The sequence below is a fragment of the Anser cygnoides genome, chromosome 13 (genome assembly GCF_040182565.1).
Source record: "Anser cygnoides isolate HZ-2024a breed goose chromosome 13, Taihu_goose_T2T_genome, whole genome shotgun sequence".
NCBI classification, from domain to species: Eukaryota; Metazoa; Chordata; class Aves; order Anseriformes; family Anatidae; genus Anser; species Anser cygnoides.
Genome location: NC_089885.1, coordinates 21,839,971 through 21,864,767, shown reverse-complemented (window position 1 = coordinate 21,864,767; position 24,797 = coordinate 21,839,971). Strand labels below are relative to the sequence as shown.

The 24,797-nt window shown below is 39.6% G+C and overlaps 1 protein-coding gene and 1 long non-coding RNA gene across 5 annotated transcripts in view; one reads left to right on the top strand and one right to left on the bottom strand.

Annotated features, from left to right (window-relative positions):
- Window positions 1-1,732: 1,732 nt before the first annotated feature.
- Window positions 1,733-24,797, bottom strand: part of LAS1L (LAS1 like ribosome biogenesis factor) — a 30,922-nt gene continuing 7,857 nt past the window's right edge. The window contains exons 8-13 of the mRNA XM_067005039.1: window positions 19,279-19,364; window positions 18,117-18,332; window positions 16,821-16,956; window positions 15,356-15,735; window positions 12,714-12,855; window positions 1,733-2,138 (exon numbers count right to left, since the gene is read on the bottom strand). Of these exons, the coding sequence (XP_066861140.1) occupies window positions 2,048-2,138; window positions 12,714-12,855; window positions 15,356-15,735; window positions 16,821-16,956; window positions 18,117-18,332; window positions 19,279-19,364 (1,051 nt within the window). The 3' untranslated portion in view covers window positions 1,733-2,047. The remainder of the gene's footprint in view (window positions 2,139-12,713; window positions 12,856-15,355; window positions 15,736-16,820; window positions 16,957-18,116; window positions 18,333-19,278; window positions 19,365-24,797) is intronic.
- LOC125184122 (uncharacterized) lies at window positions 5,780-22,906 on the top strand. Of its 4 annotated transcripts, XR_010834801.1 has the most exons (6): window positions 5,780-6,157; window positions 7,183-7,254; window positions 7,334-7,491; window positions 10,788-10,989; window positions 13,885-14,002; window positions 18,858-22,906. It is a non-coding gene; the product is annotated as an uncharacterized lncRNA (long non-coding RNA). The 4 variants fall into 4 exon arrangements; XR_010834800.1 differs by having other exon boundaries at window positions 5,781-7,254; XR_010834802.1 differs by lacking the exons at window positions 5,780-6,157; window positions 7,183-7,254; window positions 7,334-7,491 and adding an exon at window positions 9,539-10,536.

Genomic DNA, 24,797 nt, shown 5'->3' with positions numbered 1-24,797 from the left:
TGAACCAGTCAGCTTTAAATGTTAAAGATTATCTGTGCTTTTTATTATATGCTATTAATACTAATTTTGTCATTTAATTATTTATGTTTTACACTATTGTTTCTTTATAGAAGTTGAAACAGTTACGTTTCTTTTCTCCAGCCATTCACAACTTCATTTTTTTCCATTGTTTTATGCCTGCTCCCCCACCTTTCCCATCAGTAACACTGTTTAAAATTCATGCCATTACTACAGCTTCTCCTTAAGTCTTGATATACATATATATATATATTATTTTTAAAAAAAAAAAAAAAGCAGCTGGCAGTTTTGTTCTTTTCTACGGATATTCACGGCACTGGATTTAGCTATTTTGTTTGACTCTGCAATTAGATCAAACCCAGGACCTTTATTCTGTAATTCATTATGTGGGGGTGATGGCAGATAGAAAAGGCAGTAACTACAGCTGACGAAGAAACTATAATAGGACGTGACTTTACTGAGTAAACCTTTACCAAAGGGGAAAAAGGTCACGTGCAGCACAGTATTTGCCAGCACTGTACTTTCCTTTTTGAACTGTTACGCTTGCACTGACAGGTCTCAGAAGTACCAAACACAGTACTTTAAGAAATTTAATACTCTACTTTGTACAGTAATAAAAGCACAAATCCTTTTCACTGAATATTTCCTAAATAAGCTTGAGGAACTAGTGAGTAAAAGAAGTAACTTAAAATACTAAAAAGAGGAAGGGCTTACAGGAGAAATCCCCCATAACAGAAAAAGAAGTTTGCTTTCTTTTGCTTTGTGTAAAACCCGTCCTACTGCTTGTTTTTAGAGAAGGAAATGTAGAACACATCTGCCATTCTAAATAATTGTTGGCTGTCTGGTAAAAGACTAACTGGAGTAGGACAGGATGACAAAAAATTAGAAAAGAAAAAATACATTATGGACACTTAGGTAAGCCTTTACTTGATAGCCAGCCCAAGGCATCCACGTATTTGCTGTTCTAAACTTGTAGTTCTATCTTGTCCAATATACTGCTAAAGTTGTATGTCCCTTTTTGTGTCTCTTTAAATGGATTATTAGCATATAATGAGAACAGTAATGCCAAGGAACTAAAACGATGCCATTTCACGACATTGCACTGACATTTTCCTACTTCTGTTTATTTTTTTAAATACTGCCAATTACTAGACTGACTCAGAGAAAGGCTCTTTTTACCCTTTAGCAGATATAATCCAACAGATTATTACCGAGAAGTCTTGAAATAAAAATGCTTTAACTCTTAATATGTTGACAGGTAATTGCAGAAGCTTCTAAGTTCCAAGAACCTTTAATACAAGTAAAGAAAGCTTAATTTAGAAAAATAGCTGTCCTTGCTCTCACCAACTTTCTAGCATGACAATCAAATCCATTTCTACAGTAATCATGCTAGCTTCCAGCAAGGGCCACAGTATTATTTATCAACCTCAGCAAAATCATGACCTCAAGAGTACCACTTGAAACAACTTATGAGAAGAAAAAAGCTGAAGATGTTTATGCACTGAAGTGCATTCAGCCATGCTGTAACTCACCTGATTCCTGGAGCTTCATGTGAAATCCTTGCTAGATTAAAAGTGCAACACAGTCTTATCCTGGCGAAATAATTCTAACTCATACATGACAATATTAGTGTCACTGAAAGTGAAAGGGTTTAATAGTCTGGCCAATAAGGACAGACAGAAAAGGAGGAAGAAAAAAAGGAGAAAAAGAAAGGTTTGCCTTCAGTTGGTGACATTTATTAACCACAAAAAAAAATTTAAGCAATACTGAGGGATTCCAAAGTATACTAACTGTATTTCATAAACATCAACTAGAGCTAGAAGTTCATGACAGTGGTTAAGCAGACAATAGCTACTATACATGGAACTTACAACACTTTGATAAAATACTGATTTTACATGGTAAAAAGTACTAAGTCCTCATGAAAAAAAAAAATAATCCTGGAGTGGCTATTTCCATACCACCATTACTAGTTCCTCTGTGTCACTTATCTTGTGCAATGCTGAAAGCTGCAGAGCACTTTGCTGTCTTAGAAAAGCTGAAGGCCACTTTTTATTTTATGGAAGTCATTCTGGGTCCATAGCAATCCTCCTGTCACAGGAATATTCAATTCTGCAGAGCTGCGAGAGGAAGAGAAATAAACCACATAAGCACTGAGCTGATTTAGAAACTCACATCACAAAAGTAAATTTCTTAGCATGTTAAACTTTTAAGAAGTTTTACCTCCAAACCAAAATGTTATTTCTCATTTCTAGCTCTGATCATTTAACTGATGGAATGCCCTTAATTTTTAACCCGTTTGTTCATGAGAGAGAACAGTCTGAGGACCAAAGGTACCAAAACACAAACCAATGGAAAGATTACCAGCTGCTAACAATGGCAAGGGAGACATGACTCCAGAAACAACCACACAACAGTTCTTGTCTCATCTGTCCTTTGCAGCTAGCAATACAAGGTAATCACGTGAAACTTTAACGCAGCAAGAAGCCAACATAAAAACAATCTGTTATAAATGTTACAAAGCTTGTAAGTCTGCACACAGAAACTAGCCCTTCCTATGGCTTGACCCAGAAGTCACAGAATCTAGAGCATTTACAAAAAGTTTAAAGGAAGTTATTGTTTGGTGTCACTGACCGCATGCTAAGTCATTTCTAACTGCAGAAGTTGGCTGATTCTCAAACAGGCGTAAAATACCTTTTCCTTGCAGAAGTTACCTGGTTAGGGCTGAGTCCCCCATGACTCACGACCACAACACACAAAGGAACAAATACTTTTTTTTTTTTCCAGTGTTCTCAGACATAAGGCACCCTTAAGCTCAAGGTTCAAAGAGAAGTTGAAGAACACAGGTAAACCATTCCCTACCCAAAGCTTTACTATGTGAAGAAACTTAAAAAACTACTGTGTTGTTAGGTAGGTCAGACTAGGGTTTAACATTTTTATTCAATTTTATGAGAATAGGAAGTTAAAAGCTGTATTTTAAAAATAAGATGTTTATAAATGAGCCAGTTGAAACCTGCTATCTGACACTGTGAAGAAGAAAAAGGGAAAACCTGGTCGGCATCTGCATGTTTTTCATGTATGCTCAAGGAGAGTTCATGCAGTCCCAGCTACAACCTAGCATCCCCCAGGATATGAATATATTACCTGTCCACTTTAAGGTCTTTACCCTTCAGCACATTATTTCCCTCTCTCACCCACCTGCTTATGCATCTCATTCTTAGGACAAAAAATCCAGCCATTATCCATGACCATTGAATGATGAATGCCATTTCTGAAATGTCAGTGAAAATCTCGATACAATCCCTAAAGCAATTGCAGGTCTGCAACTCTACTCTCAGGAAACTCTCTGTCATTGCCAACTGCTGCTTTGTCCCTGCTGTCACATAAAACTGACACTGGGAGTAAACAAAAGGCACATATGCTTACCACAAAAACAAAACATCTGCCTGAGGATGACAGCAGCTATTCAAAGCTTCTGAGGTTGCTGCAGCAAACCCTAAGGACAAACTTTGATAAGAGCAAAGCACACACCAGAAAACCCACAAAAGAACACTATCTTTTGGGACCAGGGAGGAAAGATTTTCTACAAGATTTTCCAAAGCATCTAAGCATCACAGGAACTTACGTCTCATGTTAAACCAGAACCATTTCTGTAAACAAGATTGAGATGTTTGGAAAGTTTTATTTATACAGCAGCTTAAAAGCTATATACTGAAAAACTCAATGCCTTTTCAAATGATCGGTACTGGAATAACTGGAATATAGCAGAGGCTGCTGCTCAGAGCTCCTCAGGGGGACACAATTTTTCCTTTAGTGTCGAAACACCTCCTAGACACTCCCTGCGCAGACGAAACACTGCCAGGGACCTTGTAAAAAAGTCAACACAGAAACATCATAGATATCACACCCAGCAGTAATGACCTGATGTTCTTTCTCTGGCTGTTGGAAACTACCCAGAATTCAGCCTGCTAACGAGATAATTCTTCCTCCTTTGTGATGCACACTGCTCATTACTCATGACTTCACTCGTCATTCCCAGGACAGAGACTCTGGGGACAGACACTGACATAATTTGCTGCCTTAAATGTACTGCTCCGTTCTCATCTGCTGACCTGGTGAATTAGGGCTGCAGCAAAAGGTTGTGCTTCTACTACGTGACTTGTCCAAAGTCCTTTTTCCAAATTCTTCAGGAAACCCTTAATGCAGTTCATTACTTTGATTTGCCATAAGTCTGGGGAGCCAAAGAGAAAGTTAAAGATGGCCCTAGCTTTTACAAAGACTGTGTCCCATTGCCTATGTTGCAGACGCTTTTATCCAAGCATCTTATAGATATTTCCAAAGTACACCATCACATTTTCACAGTCTCTCATACCATACTGTGGGTATGATGACAACACTAAGCTTGTCAGAACAGCTCTCTGCAGACAGGGAAGTTGGAGAACACTACCAAGAATTAGTAAATAGAAAACACCCCTTCTGCAAATGTGCCATATATACCACCCATTTGAAGGGGAAGCTGAAAACTCATGTAGCTGCAAGGCAGTGAAGTTTCCGAATAGAAGAATACATGAGAAGTAATGAAGAAACTCTGCTCCCCCTCTGCCTCTGGGCAAAGTCAAGAAAACCTTCCAGATGATTTTGGCAAAAGGAGAAGCTACAGTGGAAGAGAAATAAGAGGAACGAGCAAGTTAATGTTATAGCACTCCTGGTAAAACTTAAGATTAGTTCCAGGCCCAGCTACAGAATTACATCAGTTTTTCCTCATCTTTCTGAGCTTTTTCCTTTCCTGCCAGGTTGTGATCTGAGTACCAGAAACTCTATGCTCCTTTTCACCTACACAGACGGATGGAGAAACACTTGCTATTTTTGATCTGATATGTGCATTTTCGTTTTCTACATGGGTATTTTCTAATCATATAAGCTGCATGACAGTATACACTCACCACTAGTTCAAAAAGCAGCCAAACAGAAGCTGCATACGAGGAGGAAAAGAAAACCACCTTCTTGTCTGAGTATAGAAAAAGCTTTTGCAATTGCTCCTCTCAGCATCTTAGGTGACAAGGAAAGCAATTATCGATGGCACAGGGGAAAGTAACGCCTGCTGGCTTATCTGAGTCTGTATAACGTAGCACTGAGATGTACATACCTAACTTGTAACACTTTGGTTTGCAATCAATATACACTGGATTCTCACCATGACTAAATCATACTTCAAAAGGCAGTCCAGGCATCATCCCCCAAAGAGATCTAGTGCGACTGATAAGGGAAGGAAACATTAATTAATCTATCAGTTTGATCTAGACAGTTGCAGAATTTGATAAGCCAACATCAGAGACAGACTTCTTTTTTGTCAGAGCATTTGATGCTTTCGATACACTTGCTGAAATGGTTTACTGGCAGGTATAGAAAGAAATCTCAACCACATAGAAGAAAGGACATCATAATACTTGCTAATCATGTTAACTCTATCACTTAATGAAAATAAAAAAATATTTAAAGATTTATTTTTTCCAGTGAATCTTAGCTTCACAGATCAAGAGATCTTCAATTCTGAAGTTAATAAAGAAACGCCCATCCTTTAAAAATAAATAAAAGACATATCTGTTTCTTTTGCAGGCTATAAAGCTCCAAATACAGTCAGGTTAAAAGAAGTTGCACAAAGAAATGAAACCCACAACTTAAACATTCCCATGTTTGCTCTCCAAGTAGCCAGAACTAGGTGCTCCAGAAGACAGCATAAACTTGGTAAAAACAATAAAATATATGTATTACAAAATTGCTTTTTCCCAATCCCAGGTTCTTTGTGGTTATTGTATATGTCCTCAAATATACTACTGAAAAGCAGTACTAACCAAATTTCACAAGATCGTGTTACTGTTCTTACAAATACCTCAAACTAGTTTTCTTTTTGGACAAAAATGGTTAAATGCAGAGGATTTTTCTCAGTTCTTAGTTTATTACTGAATCTACTTCAGCAGTTTATTACGATTACCTTTTTTTTTTAATTGATAAAGCAGGAAGAGAAAAGACAATAGATCTTTTCAGAGAATCACAGAGGTTGGAAGGAATCTCTCAGGATTGTCTACGCCAATCCCTCTGGTTGGGTCCTCTAGAACAGGTTGTGCGGGATCGCATCCAAGTGAGTTTTGAATGTCTCCAACCTCTCTAGGCAAATTACTTCAGCTTTAACTACCCTTACAATTCAGAGCGACCCTGCTCAAAAAATTTGATGGCAACTATGCCTAGCATGCCCTTTTTCTCAAGGACAAGAAATGTCACCTGTGTATGCTCTCTCCTCCTCTTAGAGGACTCTTTCTATAATCCAAATTTGCCCCAGGCTTTTCTAGCCAGCACTGCTCAGCAACAGACAAAACAATGCTGTTCTAGCTACAAGCGCAGAGCACAGCACTTTATGTGCTGCTGCAGGGAAAGTTAACTCCATCCCAGCCAGATGTAGTACATCATTCTACTTCTGTAACATAATCACAGGGTACTGCAGTGCAGCAGAAATCACCTCTGCTGTGATTTCTTCATGAAGTCTGCTGCATCCTGTATATCACTTCCCCTCTTCCTGTTTTATTACCATGGAATGCGCAGAGAACAGAATACTGAAGGTAAAAACTGAATGACATCCTCACCCTTAAATGCAAGATATTTACTTGTGGTTCAGGCTTTTTTTTTTTTTAAGCAAGGTTTATAAGACAGTTGTGTAATTGGTTTCACTAAGGGCTAGTTCCATGACATCAGCAAAAGCCTATTTGCAAAGCAACACCACAGTAGCTCCACCCTTGTTTGCAGGACAGGCAGGTCTCATTCTCTCTGGGGCAACCTACTACTTTGCACTATAAAATGAAACGGCAGTGATCTCCTAACCATAAAACTATGAACAATCAAACTACACCAACCACTCTGTCACAAATCCCTTAATGTCACCACCTGTTTTTTTTTCATATATTCACCAATTAAGCATTACCCACGAAATAAACACCAAGAAAATGAAAAAATGAATAAACAAAAAAACAGGTCCTTCCAGTTGTCCATTTGCAGATCCCAAGAGGAATGTTTTGGCATATGTGAGCAAGAATTTATAACACAATTTAGGTTTGTCTATTCCAGGAACAGAAGAGCTGTGTGCCCTGACAAGCATTTCTGTTCTGGTTACAGGCAGAGCATTCTCCAAGTCGAGGAAGGGTCCAAAGTCAAGTTGAAATCTATATACTTCAGCTAAGCCTTGAGGTCAGGAACCTTTGAAAATTTTCAGCTGGCTGACGTTTTTTCTATCCTACTGCAACATAATTTGCTCTTCTGTGTACAGACAGGTAGACTGAGCATTTCCCTGTAACCGTGGCTGTTCTGTGTGACTCGCCGCTTCCTTTTATCACCCAGGAAGGAAGGACCCCTTCTAATTTGTTGCAAGCAATGGAATCGTAAGTCCTGGGAAGTAAAACCTAGAGAATATTACCTGAAATATGGGTAAGTGGTGTTTCATCTACTGTGAAAAATCACTGAATAGTACATTTCAAAGAACAGCTTACAAATTAACCATTTTCTTTATATTTAAGTATGAAAATCCATTTCAGCATCTGATTAGCAGTATGAGTATTTTTCTCATCCTTAAAACTAGAGCAACTCTATAGCTATGCATTTTTTTAAGCCTGCATGTTGCAGGCTATTTATCATCAAGTACAAATCTGATCTTCCAATGCTTTTTACACTATGAAGCCAAGAGAACATCCCTGACAAGTTGATTATGAGGAAGAGGCCTTTTTAAATAACAGCCATGCATATTTCCCAGACTACTAACATTCACAACGAAGGGAGATTGAATGCATCCCTATGAGATATTCCAGAGAGCGCCTCAAGCTGTCAGGTTCACAGATTTAACTGCACTTCAGTTCTAGCACACACAAGTGTTTGGACTAGTTGAGATTAAAGGTCTGAATTGCCAGTCTCCAACTGTGTTCAAAAGCAAATGCATAAGTAAGCATATGAGCACAGAAGAACAGTCTTCCCCCTATTATTCTCCTACCTCCCAGTAGTTTGTGAATCAGAAACTTGCTGAGGCGAAGTGTTGAGATACGTTTGCTGACATGTGGGTGTGTGTTGTGTTTGGTTTTTTTTGTTGTTGTTGTTGTTGTTTTTTAGATTCTTTAAATATGTATCTTTGCAGACAGCTCAGGCAAGGATCTCAAAGCATCTTTACAAACATTTTAACCCCCAGCACTGCATTTCCAGCTTCCATGTTAATGACTCTGCAATGCTTTGCTCTTCAAGCATATCAAGGAAAGCAAGTTTTAAAAAATCAGTAACATCTTTCCAATTTTGCACATTTAATGGATTTGCAAAAATCCTAACAAGCTTTACCCTCTAACTTCTTTTTCCTACTACCATTATATGCCCTCCAAATCCAGATAATTACATTACATTTATTCTAAAGTCACTTGTGATGTTTCATCAGCCTATGTCAAGGACAGACTGAAAACTTTACCTAGTCACCATTTAATCATAACACTGAAATACTGCTTGCCAGAACTGTAAAACTATCAACGCTTGAACTGCTTCATATGATTCACTACAACAACTGAGCATCACAAAAGTAGCTGCAAGCATCAAAGACTAACTAGAAGGAGAAAGGAACCTAATACTGAAACTTCAGCATGACCAGGTGCACTTAGGTTCATGGTTCTTGCTTCATCATTCTGCTTTCCAGTTGTTAGGAACTGACTCTAGCAAGGATTTACTTCACGTCCAATGCAGGATGGAAAAAAAACCCACGTATTTGTAATTTCAGTGAATTTTTATTAACAAATGAACTGACTAATACGTGCTGTGGATTTTCAGACAGCAGCATGGCTAAGTTCTAGCATCTACGTCTAAACCAGTGGTATGATACAAAGATTACATCTGCAAGAATTCCTTTGCTTGTAGAGCAGCACCTGGAATCATTAGGTGTTTTTTTTATTTCTATTACTCTAGGGACCACTCCAAGAAATATAGTGGGATTACAAACACTTGACTCCTACAACACCCAAGTCAGAAAGGGAACATGCTACAGCTGGATTCAAGTAGCAGCTTACAAACAAGAATAGTGAATCATACTACTCCATATGCACTTCATTACAGCCTCCGTAATGATGATTCCATCTATTGCGCATAGCAAAATCAACTGAGCCAATGAGGAACAAATACAGAAACCCCATCTCCTGTCAGAACCTGCTGGCTGGATGCCGAATGGTGCCAATTACTGCAGTCAATCGAATTCTGCTGCAGCTCTGTATTCTAATCAGTGATCTCAACTACCTAAACATTAAGCCAAATGGCTTTATGTTTAAAGTCTCTGAGATCAAGTACTTTGTCATTTCTGCCTACAGTGAGAGTGCCAGGGCTCTGCAGACTAGAAGCAGATCTGCAAGTTCCAGGAATTTGTCTTATTCCCAATATGGAACACGTTGCAAGCAACATGACTCATGGCTGACTGACATCAAAGGGTTCTGCTGAATCAAAAGTTTGTTTTGTTTATTTTTTTTCTTTTTGCAACTACTATAGATTTACTCTTCTTTGGGGGATGATAAACTATCAGGAGATAAATGGTTACCTACTCTCTTTAAAGCCTGACAGGAAATTCATCCAGTGCTCAAAGTATGGGTCAGTGATGAACACTCAAGGATGAAAGGACTCAAAAAGGATGGCTCATTTAACCTCTTGATATGCAGAAAGACAGATTCAGTGCTGTCTTTTGTAGAGGTGTTAGAACCAAGTAGTTCATGAACTATTTGGACTGTCAGAAAGAGGAGCACTGGAAAAGGATTATATCTTTTTTTATTATGTAGCAATCTACAAGATTTTAATTTTACATTTTGATTGGATCCATCAAATACAAACAATACCCTCTCAGCAGCCTACCCCTACACTTCAGGCCTTAGCTGACAAAACAGTAGACTAGTTCTGGGGAAGATGATGAAGAGAATGGAGACAGAATGGAAACCTTGCTCTTCAGAACTGGAAACTAATCTGAAGACAACTCAGAATATGTGAAAACATGAATACATTCAGTAGCTTTTCCCACTGCAAAACCTTGCAGTGGGAAAACTGTGTAACTGTGATTGTTATTCTCATTTGTTTTGGAAGCTGGTAGACTGGGCCCATCTACTACAGGGAAAGAATCACTGATTAAGAAGTTAAGCTATCAAGTGCTTATGAAAATAACTGCTATCCATTTATATTCTGAAGCATTCCTTGGTTTAAAATTAAAATACATGTACAGCCAATCCCCTACAGGGTATGTGATGAAATTTATTTGAAAGCTAACAACATTCAAGATCCTTTGATTTCTAAGAGTGAAATAATGACCCTGTGAAAACATCTTCAATGGAACTGTTTAACTGGACATGTGTCACTTAGTAACAGAGATGATCTAATGAAAGCCTTATAGAATGCTACCATTATTTCCATGGCAACCTGGCTTTCTTCAGTGAGGTCAGATCTGCAACTTAAATTACTGGCTGGAGCTCTGAAAAGGTCAGTGGGCAATGGCAACATACTGTGGTTGAGGATCTGAGTCCCCATTAACAGAAACAGAGTTTTGAAGCCTGCTGAGGCTGTGTTAATAACCTCCAAACTGCTAAGCAGCAGTATCTCATAATCCTAGCAATGGTTTCTTGTAGAAAGAGCAGGAGCAGGAAAGAAGATAACATAAGCTGGCTTCCTCAAAAGATAAGATGGAAATCACCTTTTGATTGCCACTGATGTCACTTGTATTTCACTTTCAGTTAGTGCAAGAGGCCCCAGGACTGCAGAACAAAAGTACATTCCCAGAAGAGAAAGATAACAGCAGTAATTGTAATGAACAGCTCTCAGATTTGAAGAGAGTAAAAAATGAAGGAGATGAACACAGAGGCCTGTGCCGTGTATATTCCCTCAGGTCAGAAGGATGACTGTTACACCTTCATGAAGTAACTTCCTACCACACTGGTGAGTTGTCACAGTAGCTACTTCAGTCTCACTGTGTCGATCAACAATACAAGCCCAGTGTCAGGCTAACACAGCACAAACAAGCAAAAAAGTTTCTTCAGTGGAGGAGGGTGAGGAGAAGAGAGTTTGTTTCACGTTGGGTTAACCACAATGAATAACTGGGACTGCAGTGACATAAACTTTAGTCAGGACAGTGGACTACAGTATTCACTTCAAGCACGTAAGAGGGACAGGTTTGCATTCACTGATGCCAAACTCTAAGCACATTCACTACCCAAAGAACGTACAGCCGATTCTTTCCTCGGGTGTTACAAAAGTAATCTGCTGTCAACCACTTCCTGAGGGTACCTTCACAGAATCATAGAATGGCTTGGGTTGGAAAAGACTGTAAAGATCACGTAATTCCAACCCATCCATGCCATGGGCAGGGATGCCACCCACTAGATCAGGTTGTCCAAGGGATGGGGCATCCACAACCTCTCTGAGCAACCTGTTCCAGTGCCTTCACCACCCTTTGAATGAATAATTTCTTCCTAACATCTAATCTAAACACCCCCCCCCCCCCCAAGCTTGCCCTGTCATCTGATTGAGAGTCACTCTCCATCTTTTTTATAAGCCCCCTTTAAGTATTTAAAAGCTGCAGTGAGGTCACCCCGGAGCCTTCTCTTCTTCAGGCTGAACATCCCCAGCTCTCTCGGCCTTTCTTCGTAGGAGAGGTGCTCCAGCCCCTTGATCATCTTTGTGGTCCTCCTCTGGACCCGTTCTAACAGATCCACATCCTTCTTGTGCTGGGGGCCCCAGACCTGGACATGGTATTCCAAGTGGGGCCTCACAGCAGAGTGGGACACTCTCCTCCCTTGACCTGCTGGTCAGACCTCTCTTGATGCAGCCCAGGATGCAGTTGGCTTTCTGGGCTGCAAGCGCGCTCTCCTGGCTCACGTCAAGCTGTTTGTCCACCAGAACCCCCAACTCCTTCTCAGCAGGGCTGCTCTCAATGAGTTCTCCCAGTCTGTACTCCTGTTTGGGATTGCTCCGACCCAGATGCAGCAGCTTGCACTTAAGACTTGTTGAACCTTCTCTCCTCACAGACAAGCTTTCCCACTACTGCACCTCGAAGTGCTTCATCAGACCACTGTACATTTTAAAATGACTCCCCCTTCCTGTACAAGATTAGCTAGTCTGGGAAGACTGACACTGGGGAAGGCTACATGACTTCTCCAAGGTCAGGCTGTAAGAATGCTGGGGAGCTAACACTCTTAGCTGCATCTCCTGGCTTCTAGACATGAATGCTTTAATTGCAAGGCCACAGTTCTTCCCATTAAACCTATTCATCCCAGTGTATCACCAGGCAGACTCTGCACCAGCTCTTAGTAGCTTGTTTTAAAAACTCTGTACGTGCAGGTTAGTAACTCTTGAGGATCAGCATACTGTACCTTACTAACAGTATCAGACAACAGTGAAAGTTGGAACAGTTTGAAGAGTAGACTATTATGTTATTACATCAGCACTACAAAGGTTCTTCCAAACACACACATTACTTGAAAAATGCATGAGAGAAGAGCAGTTAGTAGATATTACAAATATTGGTAGATATTTTGGTCAAAGTATCACAGAAGTAACAGTTTGAAAACTAGTCCTGAATTTTTCACATCATAGCACAAGGCACAGAGAAATAAATAAATTTCATAGTTCAGGGACAAAGTCTTGCCCATAACACTACTCACTTTGTATTGGGAGACTTCCACTCATCTCTCACTGGCTGATCAAGCAGAGACATCATGGAATAATTATCCAACATGAGACCATCAGGGTCATCTGTCTGACCTGGGAGTTTCCCAAGAGGAAAGTCTTTCCATTGTATTTCATCTGGGTAAAAACACAGTACATAAACAAGAAGTCTGAGCTCACCAGAGACTTTCAAAAAGCAAAGACTCCCCCCAGATCCAAAAATACTATCTCATGCAACTCAGCACACACGAGCAATCTCAGGTACTCAGCAAAAATAAGATTGAGCTATAGTTTTAATTAATTCTCTTTCTAACCTTATTAGCTCTTTCAAAGAAAGTCTTTATACCTTGTGAGACAATAGGAACACATCTGGAGTCAGGCATGATCAGGCTATCTACACAGTACAGCTTATCCAAACCACTGTGAGGCAATGTCCATTGAAAGAAACCTCCCACTATTCTAGAGCAACCCTTTATACTTACCTCTGTCATTAAAGTATACTTTTGTTTGAAACTGACATATTGATTACTATACGCTAATTTAAAATTCACTTTGAAAAGGTTTACAAAAATATTCACTCTGCATACTCCTGTAAATGGAAAAGGCAATTTTCACACACATGAAGATACAAAACAGCACCTTTGCATCATTCCTCCAGTGAAACTGAACATCAGCTTCTTTAGGACTCACTGAGATTAGCAGCTACACAGCAGCAGTATTGACTAAAGAGGACCTGAAGCCACAAAAGCAGAAGGGTAGAAAGCTAGGGAAGCCGAATTAACTAATAAAGCAATTCTGGGCAGGCAGGTAGGCTGTGATGAGATGGCAAAGGAAAACAATATGACAATGTCTTGGAAATTCTGCTGTTTGTTTTTTACAGACACCTACTGCTGTTTCCTCTCCATGACTTCACATTTTTTAAATTTGGTTTCCAATGAGGTCCAGAAACTGTACAATGGGAAATCATCCATCACAACTGGTAACATCAGTGACTCCATTCCCTTATACTTTACATCATGATGCCAAACTTTCATAGGCAGTTCCCAACAGGGAAATTCCCTTTTAAATTTCATTCTGATTTCACATCTAACTAAATTAAAGATACAAATTATGTATCACTGTTTTGACAAAAAGATTTCTTACACCTACTTGCTTTCTTTATACCAGAACGCTTATCTCTGGAATGCTTACTAGCTGCACAATGAAGACCAGCTGACAGAAGACTTCAAAAGATAAGACATTCCAGAGAGCCAGCGGTAATTACACAGACTATTTGAGACCCCTGGTAATAATATAAAACTTGAACCCTTCTCTCTGACTGAAAATGATTTGTTTTGGTTAACTGACATCTGTCCAGAAACCCAGACTTTGCCTTAAAGTACCAGCAGATTTATTCATTTTTTTCTTTTATGTCTTTCCTGGGCATTTAATAGAACTAAACCTCCTGACATATAATGGTGGTTTCTAAATGTTATAATTTCACAATTTAAAAAGTGCAGAAATAGTATTTGATAACATCCAACTCAACTGTAAGGCAAATTATATACAATGAACATGCTGAGCCTTCTCTTCGGAGAGCAACCTAGTAAATAGCTGATGTATCACATGTCATTACAGTGGTTTTAGTTTTCAATTTGTTTAAGGGCGGTAACTACACATCCTCGATGTTATTCAAACAGAAATTAAATTTACCCACAACCAACTACATAAATGCAATCTTCATGAAAACCTTGTGGTTCAAGACACAATGTGTGTTCCTTTGGCAAAAGATCTGCTTGCTCAGAACCAAAGTCACTGATGTAGAGGTCAATTTTGCTTCTGTTCTCAAAACATCCATCTCTAACAAGCTGTTCACATCAGCATAACTAAGCTGAACTGTTTAGGCACATCCTACCCTTGTCTTTTTTTTTTTTTTTTTTTAACTTGGGAAATCTTCCCTGTGAGTGGGGTACAAGAGTTCATTGTCTTCCAGTGGCATTTTTCTTCTTTCTTTAAACACCACTTTGCCTCTAACTCCTCTACACCACCTCCTTTTCCTGTCTTTTAAGTCCATCCAGAAACACTCATCCAAAAATTTTCTTAGCTGTTGAATTCTCCATCCCAATGAAAGCATAGCTACCGTTTAGAAGCTAAGAGAACACTGGATAAATCGTTATTCACTCTAAAAAGTTCTTGCCTTGCTTCCAACTCTTGCTTGCTACCATGTCATGATTGCAATTTACCTGGAGCTTGGAACTTCTGAGAACCTGACTGGTGCTTTCAAATATCTCTAATTCTGACAAACAAAGGTTAAGAAGTATCTTTGTTTTCTTTACCATTCACAGCTGGCATATACACTGTCCCATCAACTGGATACAATGAAGTTTTAAACACTGAGTTTGGAGAAGCCTGATAAAAAAGTTAATGAAGAAGTAACAAGGTGCTCTCGGAAAAAAAACACAGTATTTTAAGAGCTTTTAGGGAGAGATGACACTTGCACATAAACAGAAGACTGGCATTGTCAGTCAATTTTGGCATTTAAATTATTTTGAAGCACACTTCAGTTCTGGTCCGGCCCAGAGGGCTGGCACGCCTTTGCATTTCACTTAGACCATCTTAACCAATTGTAAACATTAAATCTTACAAAAACTCTTTTTACCTCCAGTGATCTGCCATGCTGACCCTTGCAGTGCTGCCTTTTTCTCAGCAATAGCCACCACGTTATCAGAATGAGCAAGTCCTTCCAAATGATTTGTTTCAGTTACCATCTCTTCCTCCTCCTCCTCTACTTCCTCTAAACCATCATCTTTCTCCAGCACATCTTCTTGATTCTCTGCAGCCTGCCCTTCATTTTTAACCTGATTTTCTTGCCTCGCCCTCCACTGTAAGCTCTCTATAGTGTAAATTGGCTGTTCACTGTAGTTTGACAAGAGGCCTGGGCTGGACAATGGACCACCTCCTTCTGTGTAAATGGATGTGAGATAGAGAAGGTTCTTCCGTGAAGAACGTGGCAAACGAGGTCTCATGCTTGTGAGGATCCTAGAAAGGAAAAGGGCAATGTAAAAGTTTTAAAAGCAAAAAGAAATTCTAAATGAAGGTTTATCAAGCTGAGCAGCCTTTTAAGTGTGAGCTTCCTCATGTATCTCCACTAAAAGGCAAGTTTGATTATTCCTAAATAGTGGCTGCTGGAATACTCCTTCTTTGTGATTAAAATTAAGGACATGGGATACTTCTAACTGAATTTGTGCTTTGCTGTTTTTATTTGAAAAAGGTGCCACCTGTGCTAAACCCATACCACCTGCATGAGCAATTACATCTCTGCTACTAAATCACTTTTCTTCTAAGTTGCTTTCTTAATAAATCCACAGATAATTTCCAATTTCATTCCAAAGGCACAATTCTTTTAAGTTCTCCTCCTTCTCCTTGTAGAATCAATAGGGAGATGAGCAGCAACAAGCAGGGTTTTATACACACATAGAGTCACAGAATGGCTCAGGTTGGAAGAGACCTTAAAGATCACCTAGGTCCAACCCCCCTGCCATGGGCAGGGCTGCCACCCACTAGATCAGGTTGGCCAGGGCCTCATCTAACCTGGTCTTGAACAATTCCAGGGATAGGGCATCCACAAGCTCTGGGCAACCTGTTCCAGTGCCTCACCACCCTTTGAATGAATAATTTCTTCCTAACATCTAATCTAAATACACCCCCCCCCCCAAGCTTGCCCTGTCATTATCTGATTGAGAGTCACTCTCCATCTTTTTTATAAGCCCCCTTTAAGTATTTAAAAGCTGCAGTGAGGTCACCCCAGAGCCTTCTCTTCTTCAGGCTGAACATCCCCAGCTCTCTCGGCCTTTCTTCGTAGGAGAGGTGCTCCAGCCCCTTGATCATCTTTGTGGTCCTCCTCTGGACCCGTTCTAACAGATCCACATCCTTCTTGTGCTGGGGGCCCCAAACCTGGATGCAGTATTCCAAGTACATACAAGTACACACCTGCCATAATTTCTACTAGATGCAAAGGAAGGGAAAGGAACATAGCCATAACTCAGCATATCACAGGGAAGCTGCCAAAGCTGTTAGAGAACATTGTTTACTGTCCTTTTTCTAGATCACAGGATCAAACTTACAGCTGAAGAAGGTGTGGGGTTGCCCAGCAGGGAGCTTCCAAGCAATTTTCAGTTAGTCTTATCCACTGCAAAGGAACTTTTTGAAGGAACAGCTCCTTCACATACACCCGTTTGTTACCGCGGCGTCTTTTCTTCCCTTCAAAGAAGATAACAAAAACAAGGTGCTAAAAACTCATAAAAATACACACTTCATCCCTTTGCATTTTACTGGAGCTCTTATCCTTATACAAGCTGGCATTCCAAACCAAGTCCAAGACCAGATATACTGACTAAATACGTTGAGCTCATTAAAAGGGACTTGCCAATGCACTAACAACTAAATTAGCTTCACAAGATATGACAACAGTGAGATGCAGAGTCTCCCAAGCTTGTTCTGTGCATCCCATACAGGAAAGCCACAGGGCTGTGTTTGTACAGTATTGTCTCTAGTAAATGCAGTATACTGTTTCTGGGATCTGAGATCGTCCCAGATAGCTCTGCAGTAAGTAGAATTAACAGCTGGGGACTGCTAATGTTCAGGGATCTTGGTACGTAACAGACATGCTCAGTGTTGACTGAAAGCATCTAACATGGACCTCCAATTACCACAGATAATGGCAAAATCTAGCCAGACCAGCAGAGAAGGTAGCAAAATTAGCCATCTGGAAATCCCCTTCAGGTATATACTACATCACAGTATAAAAGTCCTGTTAACAGAATTCCTATGACACACTTCAAATAATCAAAGCTCTTCTGTGCCACTCTCTGGAGTTAAACATACAGTTTACCAATTTAAACAGTTCTAAGCAGTTAGGCACAGAAAACAAAAGATTGATTTTACTTTTGTGTAAGTTTAGAAGGTGTGACAAATCCAGGGATGGGACTGAAGGAGGACAGAAAGACTACATAAATATATTGTAAAGCTAGGCTTATGTTAAGTGAGGAAAGAACTGGGAACAAGGAACTCATAACAATTTGCACATAACATGTTTATTTGTTTTTTGTTACTGTTATTTCCTGAAAGTACTGGACTGATCTTTCATGGGAGAGATTAGCTTTTTGTATTTTGAGGAAGCCACAGCAAGTTGCCAAAGAAATAGTAATTTCAAAATGTTGCTAAGAAATGCATAACGTACATAAGCTGCAGGCTAAAAAGTGTAAGAAACGCAACGATGAAAGCTCTAAGTTAACACGACAAAATGTACTAATCATGTTATTGCACTTAAAATCTAAAGTACCCACCATGCCCCCCATTCCTGCAACGGTACAGAAAAGACTCCTACTTTTTTTTTTTCCACACAGTAATTACACACTCACCACTGTTAACTCTGGCAATGCTAGTCAGCATCTCAGAAATCCAGTTGATCAGGAACTGAGGACGGAGTTCTGAAGAGTCAGAACATTCCTTTAACTTCATAAACATTTTGTCTATTAGGGTCTGTGTAAAACTTCGGGAAAGGAGGCCTGTCAGCAAGGGCTGCCAGAAGCAGTAAAACGTCTGAGGAATTCTGAATTGCCATACCTCTTTATTTGCTGCAATAATTAGGAAAAAGAGAAGTCAAAAATCACTGTTACGTAATTTTTGTGAACCACTGGTGTGCTGCTTGTTCTCAGTAGTTTGTACTGTGATCACTGGTTCTGTTTTTTTCTGTGATCACCCTTGAATGTGGAGTTATTATTTTCTTATGTTAGGAAATTAAGATAAGCAGCAAATCAACAATAAATACAATAGTCCAACGAAAGCAAAAAATACAATGCCTACATCTAATCACATAGTAAACCACAGGAAAACCTCACTCTGCTTTACTAATTCCATGCAGTTTTAGTTTATTTCACACATAACGAAGAGCTATTCTGTACTTTTCTCTTGCAAAGAGAAAGCACATTGAGCAAAGCAACATAGAATTAAAAAGCTTCTAAAACTTTACAACTGTAATATATCCACAGAAATTTGAGGATCACTCTTGGAAAGTTGTTTAGCTATTTTTCCTAAATGCTCTCAGGTAGATAAACTAACAGTTACTTTTCATTGTCTCTACCTAACTAATTCTCTTGCAGAAAATCCATGCACAAGTGATCAGCAGCATGGAATTAAGATGCAACTAGTGACTAAGGCTCAGAAAGCCACCACTTATATTTGTTTGATATCTTCATTGTGGAAAAGAAACTAGAGAGAGTTTATTACCTCAGTAACAATTACGGATACGGGCAGAGATGCAAGCTTTGAAAGACATTTTGGCCAAGTAGCATTCAGTGCGGAAGAGCTGTCCTTCCATGGTAAGAGATTTATACAAAAGCAATAACTAAGTATGTCCATAACGGGGTCTACGGAGCAGCAGAATGTTTAAGGACCCAGACAAATAAAAGAAATTATGCAGAGAATTAGAGATTGCAATATAATGAGGAAAAAAGAACTAAACTGGACATAACATTGGCTACGCACTTTTTATGTAAGCTATGTGGTACCCAAAACACTAACCTTCATACTTGATATTTAACATCTTCAGACAATCGACTGTTGGGATGAGAAAACCATCACTGAGAAGAACTTCAGCCACTGTCTCCCTAGAGCAATCACAGAATCTTATTAATACCACTTAGTCCCATACATATCAAAACACCACTTACACTAGTTCTGAAACATGTTTGTGAGCCAACTAAAGCTGTGTGGAGGTGATGTAGCTTGTTGCAAGGCACTAAAACCTTACACCAGTTTTGGGCTGCATACATCCCAATTAGACTTGGAGTGAATATGCAACTACACCAAGTGGAGCAGAACCAGAACCCTGAAGAAAACACTTCTGCTTGATGTGCAGAGGGAAATATCTGCCATTGGTATTTTAAAAATAGTACAGGAATGTTTGTCATGAACCATTTATCATACTGAAATACCTATGATTTTAAGCATGATTCAAGTTGCCTGCCAGCAGATCAGCCAAGATCCGAGGACCAAGGACCAAAGAGCTAGATTAAATTTAAGTGGAAAACCCAACCCTGCTGGCTTGCTGGCAGGGCACTTCTTAACACCCTATTCACACAGTTGTTCAGCAGATTCACTGCAGTAGGGTCACAATTATTCTTACCTATGGCAACTACAGCTCTTTTTTGAATGTCTCCTGCCGTTACAGCTATTCTTTGAACTACAGTTAGTCTGACAACATTGAATTCTCCAGCTAAAGGACCCATCTGCTACTAGGCTGGCTTAATACAAGAGGGAAACTGAGGACACCCACCCAGGTAAGCTGAACTGATGCTTGAAAGTAAAACACAACAAAATGGACAAAAGCAAAATTCCCACTGCCTCCATATACAACCATATGCTTCAGTTATTCCATTCATGTTTCCATCTTCTATCCATGAGCTTTTCTATCCAAGCAAAGATACAGTGCTAAAGTAAACACTTCTCAGAATAAAAATCAACACAGCCATTTTCAGGCACTGAACTAATTCCACAGAAACAACTGCTGAAGCCATTAGCATCATTGGATTTGGAATGGCAGTACCCGTATCAAACATGGCATATTTTGGTATAGAATGGGTGAGAAGATTTGTCTCCTCCAAAAGCGATGATTTCCAAATCTAAACATGCAGGTATGACTTAGATCCGATGTATGTTTTTATAGGTACAAACAGAAGCTGAAGAGCTCTGAGTGCAGAAGAAAACACACACACACCATGCCACTTTGTCACTAGTAGATAATGTGCTGGGAGATCAGAAGGCAGGCAGCAGAATGTAATTTGTTTCTGAGAACAAAATCAAGAATTAATCCTTCTCTTTTCTAGAAACTGTTCCAGGATAATTATCATTATTCCTACATGCAATGACGGCTCATCACCAACTATTTAAGGCTATATCCATGCAGACAGTAGCTTCAGTAGAGAGCCATCTAAGTAGAAGAACGCGACTAAGAAAGGTCCACTGGGTAAGTTCTCTGAAGCAGACAGCAGAGGATTCTTTGCAGTTAGCTCATGGTGCTTTAGTGTTAAAGGAATCTTCTGCCCTCTGAACAGTACAAATTACAGGATATGTTGATAGTGGAAACAAAAGGTTTTATCCACAAATGCACAGGTATTCTAAATTAGAAAACTACTTTCGTAGGTCGCTTGACATATTCAAGAGAACTCATAAACTCTGTTATCCCCGAGTCCATAATCCAAGTCTCCAAACCTAATGAAGTCACAAAATCGTCAATACATTCCACATCAGCTTTCCTCCCTCCCCAGCTAGTCTATTTCCCATGAGTGAAAGATCAAAAGAAAAAAAAATCTCTCTTAAATGAAAGCAAAAAGCTCTCAGGGTCTTTAATTTAAACATCTTCAGAAATACAAGAGACTGCTGGAACAACTCCATCTTCAGCTGAGAAGGAAATCACCATCAGTCAGTTCTCCAGAAAACTCTTCAGAAATCTTCACAGAGGCCACTGAGGAACCACAAACCCAGCTGCATTCGTTACACATGACAGATTCTGTGTGACAGAATAAATAAGACAGCTGCAGCATTTCAGTGCAGAGTTGAAGCAAAGCAGATGCAATTACCACAACAGTATTCATAAATAACTTCTAAAAACCACTGTGCTCATTTATATAAAAATATACACAGAAACACATGCTGAGAGCTTGTGGAGTTTCTTTTTTATTAAGTAAAAAGCGACTTGATTATAAGGACTTGCCCACTCGTTGCTTTGGTAGCGTAACGCTATTCATCTTCTCAAACAAAAGTGTCATGTGGCAAAAAATGAAGAACAGGCTGGTAGCAAAGGGCTCTACAGAAGCAGAGCTTTTATTCAGCTTCAGAAGGACTAAGTGAATCTGTGACCATTCCCATATGAACATTTAATGGAGAATTTCCTCTAGAGTAAGATGAATCTGCACTTAAGAGAAACCCCATGACATAATATTCTATTTATGTTGCAATATGAAGGTCGATGGAAACCAGTGTGATAGGGTCTCATTTTCAATACAGTTAACATGCTATGATTAACAAGCAGAAGGCACATGTATGAATCCTTTCTGGGAACTACTTTTAATCATTCCAGGCTCTTAAAGAAAATGTGTAGGTGGTTAAAACAATGGATATAGGCACAGCCTTCCATTAACTATAACAGCTTGTGTTTAAAAGTTGCAGCTGGATGCTAGAATAAAATAGCATGAGATGAAGTAGGTGCTCAGGGATGAAGTAGGGGAGTGAGTGACAAATCCTAGAGTTTGCTCTACCATTCTGAGGCTTCCAATCAGCCTCTGTCTCGCCCTCCATACGAGGAACGTACTTGCGATTTGGTTGATTGTATGTCATGTTCAACAAGCTCAACTTGTTCTTACTGGGATTTAGCACTTGTTGGTAATGACATCTTCTTTATGTAAGCTAGTGTAGCATATAAATGTTTTTCAGATGCAATGTGGCCTTTGAAATGTTACTACTCTGAAACACCCAGCACAGTGCAACTCTTCCAACAGGTGAGATCTTCATTAGAAAATACAGATTAATCGAAAAACCAATTTCCCTCTCAAGTGAAAGCATATAATTCAAGCAACTTTCTAATGTGAACCAGCATACGGCCTGGCACTGGCTTCTTTATTAAAGCACATGCATGTTGCAAAACAAACAGTCATATCATATAAAGATTCTCCCTTAAGCATCCAGACAGGAGAACGCTGCAAGCTGTGTTTTTGAGACAAGGACCCGGCTGCATGGAAGAAACTCCAAAACTTCCTGAATAAGTCATCATAGTTCCAACAGCAGGCTGCCAAGATGGCAAGAGACAAGCAGTTAGCAGGATTCACCCTCCACTCTCCCATGCAAGCTCGGCTTTGACGCACAGCCCATTTACAGGTATTTTTAAAAGCATAATTGACGTAGTGATCTCACTGCATCACAAGATTCAGCCTTTGCTATATAACAGGTGCACATCCCCGTTGTGGGGAAAAAAATAATAAATTCATGCAAATAATTTTCATCTTGTAAAATTAAAATGGGAGAAGTACGCATAAAAAAGGCTTAAATAAGGTGAAGCATGGCAGCACCAGGCCTACCTGAAGCAAAAACAGAGACTGAGAATGGATAAAGTAAGTCTTTGGTACAAGAACAGTCAGTGGAAAATAGCTATGCCTCAACAACTTAATTCTAAGACTTTCACAAGCAGACGACAAACTTTCTAACTGCTTTAATTTTGGACGCATCTTCTCCTAAGCACAACAATTTACTGCTGCCCTGTAATCCATGCTATCACATGCACCTGAAGCAAGAAGGATGTAAAAACAATTCAATCCTACTGTCACTTTAACTTCTAAAGAAATTAATGCAAAGCAGTGAAATTCACAACACCTTGTATAGTAATTAAATGTTTTGTTTATAATTTACAGCTATCCCAAATATTTCCACAAGTAGGTCTTTTTTAAAGATGAAAAATCTAACCCTTCCGTTTGACCTACCAACATGGAAAGACACAGGCCTACCCATCACAACAGCAACACTGAAGGATCTTAACTAGTCAGCCAGAGTAACAGCTTTCCAGAAGAACAGATCTATGTGCATGCACTTTTGGAGCATATAAACAGAAGCTGCTCATCAGCACATGACAACGCACATATTCCATCCAAGCTAGAGGTGCAGCTGGGGTTGGGATGATTACTTTTCAAGTCTCCTCTACATCTGCCAGACCAGAGTATTTTGTACAATCATGCAAAAAAGGCTGCTATGTATATATTCTGGTTACATCACCCTAAATAGAACAGAAGTCCACCGAAGTAGATTCAAACAGCTTAAAGCAGCACTTGAATTCAAGCCTGTTAAATTGTTTCAGAGGTGCCACGCTAATGGCAGGAAAACAAACTCTTGTACAAGCAGGCTAACATGGGATCCTCCTGCCATACTGCTCTCAGAGTATTTGCTATTTGCTTGAGAGCACCCTTCAGAAGTGAGGGGAAAGTACAACCAACCTTATCAGCAGATAAGCTACTTACCACAAGCTGTGGTAACTGTTGATGCTGTACACAAGCACCACCTCCAGTCAGACTGCTACCAGTATCTTAAGAGTTAGAAAACGCTCTAGAGATACTCAGTCTACTGCAAAGAAGAAAATTGGCTATTGATATTAGCTTGTTGTCATTGGTGGTGTTTTTTATTAAAGTTAGTATTTCCAAAGAGAAATACTCAGTCTTTCCAAAGGGAAATTCCTCTTTTTACTACACATTTGGGGTAAATGTATCTCCATATTAGGATCTCATGTCATAATACTCACATATGCCATTATCCTTTCACTGAACAAACTCAAAAGCAGCTTCCCCACATCCTCACCCTCCTGATAGTGCCCAGCCACTAGTGAAGTTTTAATCAATAGCCCTGCCTCAGAATCCCATCCCATTCGCTAGCTGTCCATTCTAACAGTTTAAGAACAGACGAGATGGTGAATTCAGCCTAAAGAGTTCTGAGAATCACCTGTGAATTTCACAGCAAGATGTAGCGTGTGAGGTACTTGACACAGAAACTTGAAATTACTTAAAGGGAAAAATGTTAGCACGGTTTGGCTGTGCAGGTAGTAAAGAACAAGTATTGGAGAGCCCTGGAAACTGGCTGGGTATTCCAAGTGCTTGTAGCCTCACATATCACATCAGTTCCAAGGGTTTCAAAAACGAAGCTACCACAACTCCTCTCATCTCCTAGCACGTGGTATTTCACAGCTAAATTAGGACTACTTGGAAGCACATGTGCCTCAAAGGCCACAAATGGAATCAAAAGCATCTAGATTCTGAGTATTCTGGGGGAAGATTTAATTTGATAGTTGAAGCACATTCTTGATTCTTTTGGAAATCCACACAATCAGGGCTGAATACAGCTTGTGCAGCTGCATGGGACAAATAGCAAGAGCTGGTGCAACAAGTGGTTCATACAAAGTTAATGACCAGAACTGCTAGGATGTGATTCAACGCGCTTTCACAGGATACCAAAAGCATGTTTTTGAGAATCAGTGCACAGCAAGTGAATCAAAAGCATGGCATTTA